This window comes from Sylvia atricapilla, chromosome 10 (assembly GCF_009819655.1).
Source record: "Sylvia atricapilla isolate bSylAtr1 chromosome 10, bSylAtr1.pri, whole genome shotgun sequence".
NCBI lineage: Eukaryota > Metazoa > Chordata > Aves > Passeriformes > Sylviidae > Sylvia > Sylvia atricapilla.
This window is the reverse complement of record NC_089149.1, coordinates 19,314,772-19,331,228: the sequence shown is the minus strand read 5'-3', so window position 1 is coordinate 19,331,228 and position 16,457 is coordinate 19,314,772. Positions and strand designations below refer to the sequence as shown.

The 16,457-nt window shown below is 41.6% G+C and overlaps 1 protein-coding gene across 3 annotated transcripts in view; it reads right to left on the bottom strand.

The window, feature by feature from the left end:
• DGKD (diacylglycerol kinase delta) overlaps nucleotides 1–16,457 on the bottom strand; it is a 59,161-nt gene that overhangs the window by 16,335 nt on the left and 26,369 nt on the right. For all 3 annotated transcript variants that reach the window (XM_066326221.1, XM_066326223.1, XM_066326222.1), the window contains exons 4-16: nucleotides 11,833–11,937; nucleotides 10,894–11,026; nucleotides 10,240–10,346; nucleotides 9,593–9,718; nucleotides 7,754–7,856; nucleotides 7,069–7,231; nucleotides 4,914–5,022; nucleotides 4,063–4,202; nucleotides 3,200–3,284; nucleotides 2,566–2,660; nucleotides 2,378–2,477; nucleotides 1,951–2,224; nucleotides 164–325 (exon numbers count right to left, since the gene is read on the bottom strand). In XM_066326221.1, coding sequence (XP_066182318.1) covers nucleotides 164–325; nucleotides 1,951–2,224; nucleotides 2,378–2,477; nucleotides 2,566–2,660; nucleotides 3,200–3,284; nucleotides 4,063–4,202; nucleotides 4,914–5,022; nucleotides 7,069–7,231; nucleotides 7,754–7,856; nucleotides 9,593–9,718; nucleotides 10,240–10,346; nucleotides 10,894–11,026; nucleotides 11,833–11,937 — 1,702 coding nt within the window. The remainder of the gene's footprint in view (nucleotides 1–163; nucleotides 326–1,950; nucleotides 2,225–2,377; nucleotides 2,478–2,565; nucleotides 2,661–3,199; nucleotides 3,285–4,062; nucleotides 4,203–4,913; nucleotides 5,023–7,068; nucleotides 7,232–7,753; nucleotides 7,857–9,592; nucleotides 9,719–10,239; nucleotides 10,347–10,893; nucleotides 11,027–11,832; nucleotides 11,938–16,457) is intronic.

Here is a 16,457-nt window from a genome sequence, read left to right as displayed (position 1 = left end):
AGGCTAGAACACAGAAATGTGCACAGCTTGAAGAGCAATGATGCAAAAATCTGAGAAGAACAGAACACAGAAGCCAATACACATAACACCTCCTTCCCTTTTTACAACTAACAGAATTGTAATCCACAGCAAGACCAGCATGGTGGCAGCCTCAGAGCAGTACCTTTCCTCTGGCTCCTCCCCTTGGACACTCCATAGCTGCTGCTGTGTGATGACTGCACAGAAATCTTGTCCTCATTCCTCAGCTCCTTGCCCTCCTCAGAGGCTGAGAGACTAAGGAGGAAGCCCTCTTGCTCTTGGGTCTGGGCATTCTGCTCATCTACAGCTGTATGAAGAGATAAAGCAGGTGAGTGCCTCACAGCTCTTCTGGCAAGGAATACCTCCCACTCATGTAAATAACAACAGGATGGGACTCTGAATGTCCTGATTCCTGAAAGGAAAGAACAGGAATAACACAAAGCCTTCCTTTATCATTTGTCTCAGCTCAGCTCTGGAGAGCTTTTGGAAGGAGGTTGGCTTAGCCTCCTTGTTTACTTTGCTGAGCTCTGTAGCAGTGAGGCTCTAAATAGAAGTGCCTATTTTTAATGCCACAGGTATTCAGGCATCCTGAGATGTAAACTGTGCTAGAGGTGATGGGCTTCCATTTATTTGCATTTAGATGTTGCCAGGAATTCTAACCAGACAGACGTGAAACGATTAATGAACTTCCTGTTTGTTTGATCTGTAGTGGTGCAACAACATAAGACACTTGAAAAGGGAACTTAGACACATAATCAAAAAGGAAGAAAACAGCAGTCATAAAAACCAGTACAACCAGAGGAAAGAATCAGATTGCACACTTTGGAAACAGTTTGGAAAAGCTGAACAAATACATTTGAAATGTAACTGGAGTTTGCTCAAGAGCTGGTAACATTTAAATGCTAGCATGCTACCTAAAGAAATCAAAAGTTTGTTTGCATGCAATCAATAGGCCTCTTCGTCCCCAGCAGCCCCTGCCAGGGCACTGCTCTGAATGCCCTCAGCTGCTCTACCAGCTCACTGCCTGCACGGCTCACCCCCTTCTTTCAGCCTCTTCCCCTCTCTTGTGCTGACCTTGTAGCTCATCAAAACTGCCCATGAAGCAATCCAACCCACTCACACAGCAGAAAGAGGAACATTTCTGACTGGATAAAGCAAATCGCTTGGGCTCCAAAAGAACTTTACAAACATCAAACTGGCCTAAGGTAAGCAGCAGCAAAGTGAGGGAGCAGCGAGGTAAAGGCCTCCTACTTTGGTCTCAGTTAACCCCCCACTTTCTGACTAACACTTGAAGACCGATGCCTTTCCAAGGAAAAGGAACTTGGAGCATTGGGGGTGTGTGCCCGGAGAGAGACAAGGGTCCAGATGTGGAGAAGAGGGTCACCTGCCTAAGAAGTAAACGTCAGAACAGAACTGACCTGCACCAAAGTTCAGTATTAAAATATTTTCCCAGGGACAAAGCTCATTTAAGAAGCTCCCGCCCTCTCCTGCAGTTGTACCACAGCAATGTTTTGCTGGGCTCTGCTATAAAGAGATTGAAACAATTAAAGTTAAAATACTTAAAATCCCTTCTTCCCAAGTATTTTCAGATCTGTTTCACAAGCAAGGCCACACAAAGCTGCACTGACACAATTGTGGTATGGGTGGAGACAGACAGGAAATGCAAATTAACAGTGTGGGAGGGTAGGAACTTCCTAAACCAGCCTGCTGGAAGAGAACACACCTTGAACTTCAGACTCATTTACCAAGCAATGTTTCCAAAAGATGGGCTTGGCAGAGATAACACTGAAACTAAATGGCCAGGCTTACTGAAGTTTCTATAGCTTAGGAGAGCTGCTTTCAATAAAGAAGCCTGCTGCCCCCCAGAACAAAGGAAATTGATACTTCCTAAGAGGTTGTAGGAAGTGATGAGCAGGACTCCTGGTGCGTTACCTTTCTCTGCATGCTCTATTATCTGACGAATGGCTTTTTTCAAGCTGTTGGCTCTCAGCATGAGCTGCTCTCGGGGACGGAATATCTGGGGCCGTGCAGTGCATGCCGAGCCCACCGAGAGCTCACTTGATGAGTCACCAGCACTGCCCGACCCATCCCCATCCTCCATCTCCTCTGCAATGGTGGGAGGAGGGTTGGGCAGAGAGGAAGATGCTTGAGATTCATCATTCAGTGTCTTCAGCAATGAGTCCAGCTTCTCCTTCAGGACAGAGCACTACATGAAGAAGAAATACAATTGAGTAGAACTAATGGTTGCCTGGGTAGTTATTCTTTAAGCACTAACTGAACTGCTGCTATCCCAGTTGTCTGAAAACAGAGCAGTTCTATACTTCAGAAGTAGAAACCCAAACATTTTTTCAAATTTTACCTTCCTGGCCATGACCTCTGACTCCTCTGAGCTTTCTGTTGCTTTCTCATAGGCTTTCCCTACTCGAGCCACAAAATCCTTCACTGTCTCACAAAGCACCCTAGAGAAAGGAGAAAAACAAAATCATGCAAGGCTTGTCGCAGGATTTTCACAGGACAATTTAGAGCAGTTGTCCTCTAAGTACTCACTTGGCTGAGGAGATCACCACTGAGTGTTGGTCAGAAGTCAAAATTTTAGACAAATGAGCGGCCACAGAATCTTCATAGCAGAGAATCTTCTGCACCTGTTGACAGTCAGAAAGAAGCCACTGGGGTGCTGCTTCCCGGCATTACAACATATGCTGTGAAATACTGGCTCCTCTAAGAGTACCTATCACTCCCACAGTTTTATTTTGCCCTGAAAAGGTTCCACAGTCCAGGGCTCTGTTACTCACTGAAGACCTGAATCTGATGAAGAAAGTAATTCTGAACCTACAAATCATCAGCAATGCAATTCTTGTCTCTGATCAACTACAAATCTAAAAGCACTGGGTTTTTTTGTGACTGCTTTGCAGCTTGTCACTAATGTCAACAACTTGACAACATGAAGCAAATAAAAGGCAGTAATTCCCTTTCTGTTCCAAGGTATCTTCTCCTCATCTCTCATTATAGTTGTTGACTCTGGTAACCCGACCTCAATCTTTCTCCATAATACTTTATTGACTTAAAGCTCCGGATCTTTGCAGCTCTGGCTCAGCTCTGCTCCACTGGAGCTCAGCCACTGCCTCCTATCTTGTATGCTCCAAGGCTGGTGCTCCAGTCCCCTGCCCCTCCTGGAAGATACCTCTGAATTCTCACTGCAATCTTCAGTGACTGTGGAAGTAGAGGCCTGGCGAGGGAGTTTGGTTTCATACACCATGATGCTCCACCTGTTGAAGATCATACTTGTCAATAACAATGCAGGTGGTTTCCTCTGTTATCCAAACTAACAGGTTAGAACCTCAAAGTAGAACAAACTACACCTTGAGGAGCCATCACTGATATAACGAAGCCACAGAGTGGCAATGGAAATACAAAAGGGCTGAACGAACTGGGGAAGAAGGAAGGATGACATTATGAACAAGTACTCTACAGCACAGAGAACATTTCTGTACTTCTTCTCTCTCCACAAAAATTCCATTGGCATTACTTGATCCAGCATAAGAGATGCCAAGATGCAACTCTAAAGATATGAGACAAAGTACATGTACAAAGATATATACAGGAGATATCAATACCAAGGGCAGACATCCACTTCTGCATTTGGCTTTCATTACTAAGCCAAGCTCATGATAAATTGGTTTAGATTTACCAGAAAGAAATTGCTTTAAAAAAAAAGTCATGACTTTAAGGCTGTCTTAGGTTACAATGTCAGTTTGTTTTCTAACTAGTACAAAGGTTGACAAATTCAACTGATGAGGACTCTGGGACAGAAGAGAGGATATTGGAACCCAGAGAATTTCACTTGTTACTTGTCTGCAGCAGAAACATGGAAAGCCAGACCATTTTCTCTTGCTAGAAGGTGACAGTAGATTATCAACGACAAAATGTTATCTGACACTAGTAAGAGGTCCAGAAGTTTGACAGAGTCAGGACTGCCCTGTTTTCCTGGAAGGATATCTTCACACAACTCTTGAAGAGCAGATGATGTTAGTGATGGTTACTCACCTGTCCAGCATTTTGGTACTGGCCCTCTCCAGCTTCTCCAGGATCTGCGGGAGCTGGGTATCATCATCACATGCAGAACCCCAGCCTAAAACACGGGCAAGGTCATTCCCTGTTCCCAAGGGCAGCACTCCCAGTTGGCACTGCATCACAAAAAAGAAAAATGAAAGTGATATTCAAATGGGGAAACACAAGCCAGGAACACCCATAAGTAACATGACTGATTCCTTCACACACCAGTCACTGGGAAACAGCTAATCCCAGGGTGGTAGAAAGTAACTGGATGGAGAAAATAGCCAGAAGACTATACAATTAAGGAAAAATTTCCTCTACTTTTGATTGTGAATTTAGAGAGGAGCATTTTACAGCTCAAGGAGCACCTTGTTATAGTAAACCTCCTAGAGGTTTATATACAGCCATTGGGTGGTGCCACTGTGTTTCTGTAAAATTAGCACAGACAGCTCCCAGGCAAAACACTCCAGTGAAGCTTCTGCCTTTCCCTAAGACTCAGATACTACACCATGAGAATGAAAGGGAGTAGAGCACAACCCACATGGAACTCTCAAGTTTTCTAACCATAGCCCTTTCAGAGCATGTCTCTGCTGGCAATAGAGCAGGAGTACTCAGAGCTCCTCCAAAAGCTGAATCTTGCGGAGGAACACTGGAGACAGGCATAATCCAGCCATAATTACTGGGATTAACTTCTTAGTTTTCTGCAGAAAACTACTGCAAGAGCACTGCTACGGTAAGCTTTCAGCAGCTTCACTCCTGGGGCAAATGACAAGGAAAGTCCTCTTCATCCCACGCTGTTGTTACTTCATTCCTTCATCCAACCAAGCTCTTGGGGCAGGTACCTGCTTGTGAAGGTTGAGGCTATCAATTTCAGAGAGAACCCAGCCAACACTTCCGTCCCCACCACAAACTAGAATCCGGAAAGTGTCAAATTTCTGGAATAAGCGTAAACTACAGAGAAGAGAAAGAAAAAAGCAAGAGGGAAAAAACAATCAGCTGTTACAGAAAGAAATTGTAATTCCAATCTAGATAATAAACACGGCAGTATTGCTTAAAGTAGGCACTGATTTTACAATGAATACATGTCACTGCCAGATTGCAGATGAATTAAAATGGTGAATTAAGGGATTATAAATACAGCTAAGCAATTTACAATAGCTATTCACTACAGAAATATCTCCCAAGACATACTTGTCTACTAAAGCAGAGCAGTTTTGTCTCTACAGAAGAGGAGACAAGCATGTGACAGACAATTATCCATTGAATTAACTCCTTGCAGCCTTGCTGCATCCAGCCTAACATTAGTTATCTGACAGGGTTCTAAGTGCTCTGATGTCACTGCCTTCATATCACACCCACAGCCACACCAATTACAACAAAGCCTCAAGAGGGGGATCTTCATGCAGTCAACCAGCCAAGAGACAACTGCAAGAGGATGTAAAACATCACAAGCTTTAGTCCTTTGGAAAGCAACATAAATCACTGTTCTGATGCCTTGTCTGTCCCACAGGCAGGCAAACAGCTCACCAGCGTGAATTTCTCCATTCACCCTTTCCAGAACAATAAAAACAGCCTCTCCTGTTTGAAACTGCTTCCTACTGAACATTTTTGAGATCTGCTCCTGCTTTTAATTTGGCTTTGTATGTATGTTTTTTTACTATTATTACCTACACAGGATTTGCTGTAGTACACAAAAATCCTTATTTTATCAAGCATTGCTGATACACGAAAGATGACTAGCAGAAATAACATCTTATGGTGGAAGTCTGACTAGTGTCAGCTGAAAATATTTAAATTATCAAGAAGCAGACTTTACCCTGTACCATCACTTCCTTCTTAAGCAAATATATAAGAGCAGGTGTTTTATAAGTGTGCACCACAGCTCCAGAAGGTATTTGATTCCTTCCATTCCATTCCTACCTAAAAGCAAAATACCTCAGGGCAATCAATCTGGCTGGGGAGGGGAATAAGAAAAGAACTTAATTTTACAAGTCTTTTATAAATTATTTTTCAGCCAAACGCATCCCCTCAATAGAAAACTGCAGTTTTAAACACTTTGTTTTGCAATATGCTATGGCAAAGAACTACAACAGTTCTCAGGAGAACAGAACCCAATGATCACTCATCCAGGAACAGACGCTCCCAGATTTAGCCCCCTGCACTACGGATCTAGTCAAAGACTTGGAGTCACTATGAGGAAAAGATGAGGGAAATTTACCTTGTGTTGGCTCTTATTATAAGGAGCACCAACTAATGACAAAAGTTACTTAAATTTGAAGCAACAGAAAAACATCTGAAAGGGGGCAAACTAAAGACCAAACTTTTTCTTTAATGTGAGAGTTGCAGAAATACACAAAACAAATTTATTTCACAGCATTCACATTTTTAAATCCACCGATATTCCAGCATAATTTGGCAAAGAGTCTGAAATGTAACTTAGATGCTAGGGCAGAACCAACTTTTCCAAACACACTCATAAGAGATCTCTCCACAATATCACCACAAAGTCTTTGAGGGATGAAGTTTCACAGACTTCTCAGGTAAGTTATTTCTCAATAAATCTCATCTTGACAATATAATTTGCTATCTATGATATCTGTCTGTTTACTTGAGTTAACTGAAATTAACTCTTCTTAGCAGTACATCAGGATGCCTCTAACAAGACTGTTTGCTGACGAGTTTTCTTATGGATTCAAGCTCTCCATGTTTGATGATCTTCCAGGAGAGCATTCCTGGAATTCCCCCAAAACACCTCAAGCTGTCCTGCTATTACTGATGAATGGATATAATAACCTTTTGAACAACATTTTTGGTTTTAGCTAATCAATAATGCTTAACACAGAGAGAGGAAAACCCCTCCAAACCTTATGTGTTTCATTTTCTCTGAGGAATAGATTCCCTGTTACATTTGAGGATGAGCTCAACCAAATAAATCCCTCGTACTTTCTGGGTATTTCTGGTGCAACGAATTTTTGTTTCCATAGAATATCTGCCTACCCCAGGTGAGGTCCTCCATTCATGAGGTCAAAGACCTGGGCTGGATTCAGCAGCTGTTTGAATCTTCGTAGAAATTTTACGCCTTGGTTGTCTCCACTTTTTGAGTTGACAAAGACCAACAAAGGGCTTGTGCAAGAAGGGGGACAAGTAGCTTTCCAGAAACCTGTTGGGGCAAATGGAAGAGAGACAGAGGAAAGCCAAGAGATGTGAAGCTGCCCATGGGAATGGATGGAGAGAAAAACCAACAGCCCACACCCCAACTCAGCTGTGAAGCAGCTAATATTTTCCTTGTGCTTATGGCACTCACTGGGTGAATGCAAAACATGCACAGCCCTGAATCCAGCATGAACCACACCTCATGCTGCCAAATGTCACATTTATCTCCTAGCAGTATGCCAAAATTTTCAACTTCCCCAACCTTCCCGAATTGCTGCTGCAATATAGTAATTGTCAACAAATTGCATCAGCTGCAGCTCAGCAAACACTGATATTACAGGGAGATAAAACTGAATGCAAAAGCAAAGCAAACAGTTCACTGCCATACTCAGCAGTGGCTCTCAGTGTTGAGTTTCAGCAACACCAAAAGTAGAATTTTCAGCTGACAGAACCTGGCATTAATAGTGCCAGATGAAGCGACTGTGACTGAGAGGAAGGGAAAGAAGTGCTACTTACTACGAATACTTACCATCTGAATCAATGCTGTTAAGAGCAGTAGGAGGAATGACAGACACTTTGCAGAGCCCTAGAGGGCACTTGTTTGGCAACAACTCTTTACATGCTGTGTGTACCTGGAAACATCACCAAAAAAGAGTAATTCAGACTCTTTTGGACATTTTTGTGGTATAACTCCTAAAGCCACCCAAAAGAAGTTGTAAGAGGAAGAAAGGCAGAGGGAGTGAAATCACCAAAAAATGTCAGTTGATGAATTTATTGATAAAGTTATTTTAAGAAGATCTAATTAGAGCCTTCTATAAATTCTCTTCTCTCCATTAGTACGTACTTTCCTGCCATTCGAATTTATGAGACCAGTACTTTGAGTGCTGAGAGAACTAGATACCAGATTTTGTGGCTTTAGCAGCCTTCAGGCGTTCTATTTTCAAAATCCCAGCCTCAGCTGAGAGATCTGAAGTAGCAACAAAAGAAAAAGCTAGGAACTCAAGAGAACAAGTAAGCAAAAAGCAAAGAAGGAAGATGTGAGGGACGTAAGAGGTAAGAGAAGGAAAGATTATTGAAGCCACACAAAAAAGGAAATACAAAGCAGAGCAGGGCTTTTCTGGTACATAAAGACTGCAATATAAAGTGCTTGGCAGTTGAGCTCCCCATTCTAAAAACATATTTTGTGGTACTTTGTAGGCGAATCTGCAGATGGCTGGGACAAGGAATTCTGCTGACTTGTATATTCTAGAACATGTGGTTTTATTGCAAGGGTCGTGGGCAAAAGGGCCTTGCCTTCAGCCACCAGCCTGGGCTGAAGGGAAGTCCCAAACAGAGAGGGAGAAAGAACAGCAGAGTGAGAGCTGAGAGAGAAGACAGCCAGAGAGCAAAGTGGCAGGGGGAAGAGAGCAAGAGAGAGCAAGAGTAGGGGGAAGAGGACACGTAAGAGTTAAGAGCTAAGAGAGCGAGGTCCTTGTTACAATACATTATATCTCCTCTTGTGATGAATATTCTAATTTACAGTGACCAACCAATACAAGACACAAAATCCTATAGAATCTACATACAGCCTATAAGAACTACTATATTACCATATTGTGTTATATTTTAAACTCTAAAAACTACTCTTTAAACTTCTGGTTTGCTACATTGACCTTTGGATCCCTCAGCCAGCAGAAAGGTATTGTTCAGTCAAAGGGATTCTCCTTCAGCTAGCTGGGCTATTGTTTTCAGGTTATATAGTAACTAAGACTCAGTATCCTACAACTCAAAGTAAGCTTTCATTTCTATTTCAATTATAGGTTTCATATTTTCAGAATCTTTTGCTAAGCAATCATATTTATAAGGTTTCCCTGATTCATCTTCCCCAACAGTACTTCTCTTACTAATATCATAGACAACTGGAATCATAGTAAGATCTGCATCACTTCAGTGGATAGGCAAGAGCAATCTATTGCAATGGAAGGTAAATTGCTATTATTAAAATAGCTGAGTATTCTTTATAGTTTGTTGCACCTTTTCAACCTGTGAAAATAACTAATAATGACTCCTTAAAATCCAGTGTAGTTCATGGCTGAAACTTTGGTTCATGTCTACTGTAATTAGATTCTTCTATGAAAGCTCACTCTCAAAATAAAATGAGCTTGGCTAGAAGCTGGATAATTTTTTCAAGTCTTGCTTTTATGTATCACAGCAACACCTTTGAGCACAAATTAAATTTCTATTTCTTGCAGAACAATAAAGTCCTTCATAGCAAACACTGACAGTATGGTTAAAGATTTTACTCTAAGCAAGTGTCATTAAAAGAACATACCACAGAGCTGATCAAAAACTGTCCTTTTACTGAAATGATCACATTTATTCAACTCACCATGGCTTTGCACCACAGGCAGCGCCAGTCCTGCAAACGAAGGACACTGCCACAGGTTTTATCACACACAGTGCATTTGGCACTCACAGGCAGGTTTCCTTCCAGCCACTGATGTGGCATTGAGATCTGCAAAAGGTACAGAGGGACAGAAGCTTAAAGGTACAGGAGGCATCATGACTCTGAGATACATAGAGAAGCAAGCCTTTATATGCACTGTTTAGGGACACCAAAGGCAATTTCTAGAAAACACCTGAGGACCAATTCCAGCATTTTACATCATGCTCAAGCACAAAGAGTCCAGGTGACTCACCCCAGGCTACCCAAGAAATACTGATTTGCATCAGACATCCAATATACAAAGTTGCTGTTCCAAACACTCATTTATTTTTCTTTTGCCAAAACTTAGATCAAGTTCCCCATGCCTCAAATTATTTAATCTCAACTCTCCCAGTCCCTAGTAGTTTATTCCCACAAAGGAGTCCCTTGCTATCCTGATTGGACTTTTCACACAGAATCTCATGCTCTGACAGTAGAAATCTTTTCCATGCCAAGGCAGAATCTGCTATTTATGAAGTGAAAAAAGCTATAGAACACAAGACAGTGCTTCCATATTAAGGCAAGGCTTAAAAGTTCAGACTAACACCTACCCCATCCTCATCCTCAATGATATCCTTCCCAATAGAGGCCAGAGTTGTCCACTTACAATTGTTGGTTGCCCGCACAGCACAGCGTTTGTGGGCTTTAAACTTGCACACTAGGGAGGAAGAGAAGAATGTATTAATCCTGATCAGGAGCGGCAGTGTGTATTTGGCTCCAGAAGAAAGCATGGGCACACTCTACCCTTCTTAGCACCATCAAAATGATCAGCTGTAAGTGTTCTGATCTAGCTATTAATTCTTGTCATTTTTGCCAGTTGCTTGTACAAAGCTTAACGATCACCTTGTTAAATTTAACATTATTTACATAGTCATACACTCCTCCATCCTTTTACACAGCATAGGTGTCACCACATTCATGTCCAGAAGCATGAGCTGTGCACAGCCAGGCATTTCTGCTAAGTCAAAGCTGAGAAAGAATAACCTCCTGGCACTCAAGCATTTAACAAGGATGCTCTTACAAATACAATTATTCTCATGAATAGGAGTCGTCTTATGAATATTCTCTCAGATACCTCAGAAGTGTGTATCTGCTCATTGCAGACACATGACTTTAATAAGGAATGGCAGTATTGGGGTATATGGGCACCAACAAAACTAAAATGAGGCTGTTCCTCCCCAGGAAGAAGAGGAGAGCACACTTACCTTCACAGGACAGCCCATGTGATGTGACCCCAGACAAGGCCTCCCGACACACATTGCAGTATGTTGGCCGGGCATGGGAGCAGGCGTACCAGTTATGCATCCCTGAGAAATGGTCCATGCTGTACTGGGTAGACTGAGGATAGAAATGTATTACAGCAAGGTCTAAAGTACAGCAACAAGACTTTTTTTTTTTTTTTCTCTGAGACTTGCATGAAGCAGTCAGAAAAAGCAGAAACAGAACATTTTTTTTGCTAGGAAAGAGTGGGCCACTTGGTTTATACACATTAGCTGAAACTTAAGATCTCTAAGGCAAAAAAGACTACCTGAAGAAGCCACACCTTCATTACAGCTCCTGTATCACCTCTCATCCTTGTCTTACTATAAGTATGTCTAGGGAACTGGAGAATTTATCTGATGGAGAATTTATCCCCATTTTTTGTCATATTAAATTGTCAGAAAGATCAGCTCCCCCAGCTGGCTCACTGTGTAGCAGAAAAATGCTTGTGCCAGCATAAGGGTGACAAGCACAAGAGTGGGAAGAACACAAGACAGCTTTTTGTGGTGGCAGTGCTGGTCTCACTCAGCCCCAGGAAGCAGGCAGATGCACTGGAGCTGGCAGAATACCAAGGAGGCAAGGTGTGAATCAGGACAAGGAAGATAATTGAAAAAAAAGAAAAGACAGTAGAAGAAGATATCCATATCCAAGAACATATCCATGCTCTGAAAATTCTCTCCAAACTCCCAAGGGAGCATATACACGGCCAAACATTCTTTGGAGAATCACTTCAATGTATTTGGGATCAATTTTACAGAAGGTCTTGACACTATTACCCCTTAGAGTCAATAGAATGACTTCTATTATTTTCACTAGAAGCTGACTCTTAAGCTGTGATTTAGCAGAGGAAGCACAGAATACAAAGGAACACATTTTCCTGTTACCTCAAAATGTTCACGGTTTTGTACAGTCTTCAGTGCTGCAATCCAATCTTCCATCTCTTTTCTGTTATCAGCACAAAGGATGAGCTTCCGACATGGAGTGATGATCTGAAGAGAGAGAAAAGGAGAAGCGGACATGTCAGTGAGACAGCAAGAGAACACCTTACAACTAGTGCAGTCTGTTGAAGCTATTTTCAGAGCTGCACAATCAAAGTTATTTGCACCTCTGAACCATGTTTCTCCTCCACCATAGCACACCTTAATTTCTTCCTACATACACAGAACCACTAAGATTTTAGCTGTAATTCCCAGTAAAGAAATCTCTCATACCTAAATAACAGCACAACACAAATCAAGAACAGAGCAGCAGGAGTAATTATGTGCAGAACTTGCGTAAGTCTTTTAAAAAGACTTACTGTACTTTTAAAAAGACTTACTGTACTTTTAAAACTGGTAAGAGCATTAAGACATTTTGTTAATAGCACAGTATACCAGTTTCTAGCAATTAATGAATCAGATAACATACTCTACAATATCATACTAAGAATTTGTTTAGTCATGACAATTTGTTTAGTCTCCCTCATGGGGAGGGGAGAAATAAAACAAAAAAAGCAATTCGAACCCTCACGTTTCCTGAGGGCTTGTTCTACATACCTAAAAGATATTCTAACAAATGTTCCCCTATCAGGCTGAGGCTGTGGTGAGTTTGCCTCCATCTAACAATCCTGTCCTCAGTGTGTTAGTACCCTGGGCTAATTCCCATGCATTAGTTGCCCTGTGTTACCTAAACAGTATTTTAACAAACCAGAAGCCACACAGGGTTGCCAAAGTTTCCTTCTGCCCCAGGGTGGCACCACGCCCCCCCTGTCCTCTGCCACCAACTCCCTCCCCTTCACTCAGCTGGTGGCAGCAGAGAGAAATAAAAGCTCTCTGCTTTTCAGAGGACTGTGCCTGCTGTTTTTAGGGCTGCCCATTCAGCTGGAGTCCAGACTTGACTATATATCAACCTTTATTCTTCCTAAGACAAAAGTCCTTCTTCCCCACACCGTACTTATCTCACTGTCTCTTTGAGCACACCTCTGTATTGATTTTCATCAAGCTGACTTATACTGAAGTCTTTGCAAGACCTGGATTTAAGAAAAGCTGCATTAAGGTTGAGCACTGTTAATAAAAATCAAAAGGCTCCCTTTTATGTTAGCTCTAAAAATTTCCAGCAGTCCAGACTCTTCTGCACCCCTCTACATATTGTACATGAAAAAAATTGTCTACATCATCTGCTTTTCAAACAAATTGTACCTAACATCTGAAAGAATGGTTTAAAATAAACTAGGACTCTGTCAATCTCATGAGGTCCAACCATTCAGTCAAAGTTTTGTTAATGAACACTAAAACACCCACACACATCACCCCAATACATGCTATCCCTGTTTTCCAGTCTATTTCTCGCTTCTCTCATCACCATTCATAAAACAGATTAAAAATAAAAGCCTCTGAAGTTGAACACCAAACTTTTAGTTTATGTTCAAGTGCCTCAGAGCATCTCCCAAGATATGTAATGTCAACAAAAAAAGATACACCTGGAAAGTTCTGCTTTATTTAAGGTCTTCAATTTTCAAACTGTATTTCTTTTCATTGGCAGACTGCAGATTCACCTGCAATAACATCACCTTACCCAGAGGCATGACCAATACCTAGAAATCAGTGCTACAGGCACATTAAGTAGGCAATGAAAGGAGCTACAACCCTTTTTAAAGAAAGGACTGGCCATTCATATTAGAAGCACCGTTTTAGCATTTGGAGCATTCTATCTTGGACAAAATTACCTGATCTGTATCAACTGTAAGCACACAGAAGTAATTATTTATACTATTCTAAAAATAAAATTTTGAAGAACTCCTCTCTTCCTTCCCTTTCCTTTAAACATTTCCAGCTTTGAAAATTTTTATTTCAAAAGAAGGTAATCACAGGAATGTTTCTCCTTCCTTGAGAAAGCAGGAGAGTGTTTAGCTAGATGTATTTCCATCAAAAACTCTGCTGTGTAAGAATGGCTACCCTAGAGAAACCTTTTCCAGAGCATGAAACACTGATGCATAAATCAGTGTGAAGTTAGAGAAGAACAAAGCTGCTAAGAGGGAGCAGCTTTTTCCCTGGAAAGTAAAACCAAGGTTAGCTAATTTGTTCAGACACCACTGGGCCTCACTTTCTTCCTGGTAATAACACCAAGAACATCTATAGTTGCATACACAAACAGTAGCACATGTAAAGTCCAAACATCCTAGGATGAAGAATCCAAGGACCTTTCGTGGCTGTAAAACCAGTCAAATTCTCTAAGGAACCACCAGTTCATTTGAGTCACTGGCATGCTCTGGTGCACTGGGGAAGAACAGCTTCAGAACACTCCTACTCAGTGCTGTCCCTTTTCTTATTTTTCTGCCTTTTGGGGGAACGAAAGGAAAATGCAAACAATAGCATAGTTTTTAATCACACTAGAAGACAAGAAATTTAAAATAATTCACAGAAAATACAGAAATACAGACATTCCTTTGATAAGAATTAATTTCTGAGGCTACTGACTTCTTGCATCATCAGATAGATTATCCAATACAGAAAACAACTAATTCCTTCTTAAGTCGCCTACTACATCATCTTAAAAATCCCCACATTCACTGTTAGAAAACCCTCTGTTCAAAGAACAAAGTCGAAGTTTCTAAGACTAGAGGATAAATAAAGAGATCAAAAGATTTTCATACATGAATCATCCAGATAAAGAGTCACAGAATTTAAATAAAGGGTCTACTGTGTAACTACAAAACTGCAAATAAAAATGTAACTGTGCAGGATAAATATATGAAGAGCATTCCCCATTAGTCAGTTCAAAAGCAATATTTGCACTGGGATTTATTGGTATCACCAGAGACAGGAAATAAAAGAATAAACCTCTTTAAAAAGCTTGCTCCTAAGGAGCAAGCTAAAGTTTGTTCTCCTAAGGCGAACAAACTGGGACAATTGAGACTTCACTGTGAAGGACAGACAAGACTTTAATGTAACTCGTGCAGCAATTATTTGGGGAAATGAAGAAACCATACAGACCTGTTTTCCTCATTAATATGCAGCAGTATTACAGTTAAACATCTTAACAAGGATAATCAGGAATCCAGAAATAGGGCCCCTTCCTGTGCAGAGCAGTTCAGCAGCTCTGCTGTTCACACACCCCACACCCCCCAGCCCAGGCTGGGTACCTGGGGAGAGCAGCCCCTCATGCCTGCCCTGCAGTGCAGCAGCTGCCGGCTCCTTCCTGCACAGGCTGGTGGGCAGCACGTGTGCGCTGGGCTGAGCAACAGAAGCTCTCACTCCTCCTGCCACTGCTCCCTCCCTCTCCTTGAACGAGCAATTTCAGCTCCAGACATCCACCTGCTGAAGAATACTGACAAAGGGCCAAGGCTGTTCATACACTGCGCTGTCCAGGCAAGAGAGATGATCAATTTAGCATTTTGCAAAAAAACCAAAATCATTCTCATCATCTCAAAAGAAGCCACACCAATCTTCCCCCTGGAAAGCTGTCCTTTCCCAGCCAGGAGTCCAGGGAGTTCACTCTCAGCTACAGCTGCAATGAGCCAACATGCCAGAACACAAGGCTTGGTTATCCCTGTTGGTGAACATGGCTTACAAATCAGCATGGTCCAGCTATTTTTTTATGCTCCAGCTACAGCTTTTGACTAACATCCTGGAACAGTATATTCCACAGGATGACGACGCACTAGGTGAAGTAGCATTTCCTTTTATTTGTTCTAAATTTACAAAGCAGTAATGTCATCCAGTGACCTCTTGTTCTCATAAATGGAGAGCATTAAAACAACGAACTGATTGCTTCTGAGTTAGGATGAGGGCTGCCTTACTAGGAGTTAAAAAAAACCCAAAACCAATAAAAAGGCCTCAGATTTATTTTTAATCTCACAGATTCTTGGCTTGTTTGGGGATTGGCAGAACTCTGAGCCTTCCTGCCCCAAAACAGCTCAGAACTATATCTAGTTATGAGCAATTATGCAAATTAAAAGTGCTTGTTCTGCCTAAAAAGCGAATATTAAAAACTTTTTTGATTCTAGATGCTACTGAACTTCTGGGTGTGATTCTTTAGATTTCACTCAGTAGAATTTGGGTGCCCAGCGCTCACCACATGGAGATATAATTGACATCTAATCATGACCAGAAAAAGAACTCCACAGTCATGGGGGGGAAAAAGGCTGCCTATCCCTCTAATCACTCCTGTAGAATCATAAGGACACATGGGAATGGCAGGAAAGGTTAAAAACATTTCAAATCAGGATACAAGTTAATTATGAACTTCTCACTGCATATGAAACCCTGGAAATACATTTTGTAGAAACGGGGGTGATAGTCAGGTCCCCACGAAGTAGTTGTGTGCCCTCCATGAATCATCTCAAGTCTATAAGAGAAATTCTCAATTTTCAAGCTTGCCCACTCTAAATCTAAAAAAACTAAATCTGAAAATAACCATGCCTTCATTGGCTGTCTTGTGCAAACAGATACTGTTAACACTGAAAATTCTTAAGCTTTATCTCCTTTTTCTCTCTTACATGGCCCATTCCCTCTTACCAGCTGTTAACCCT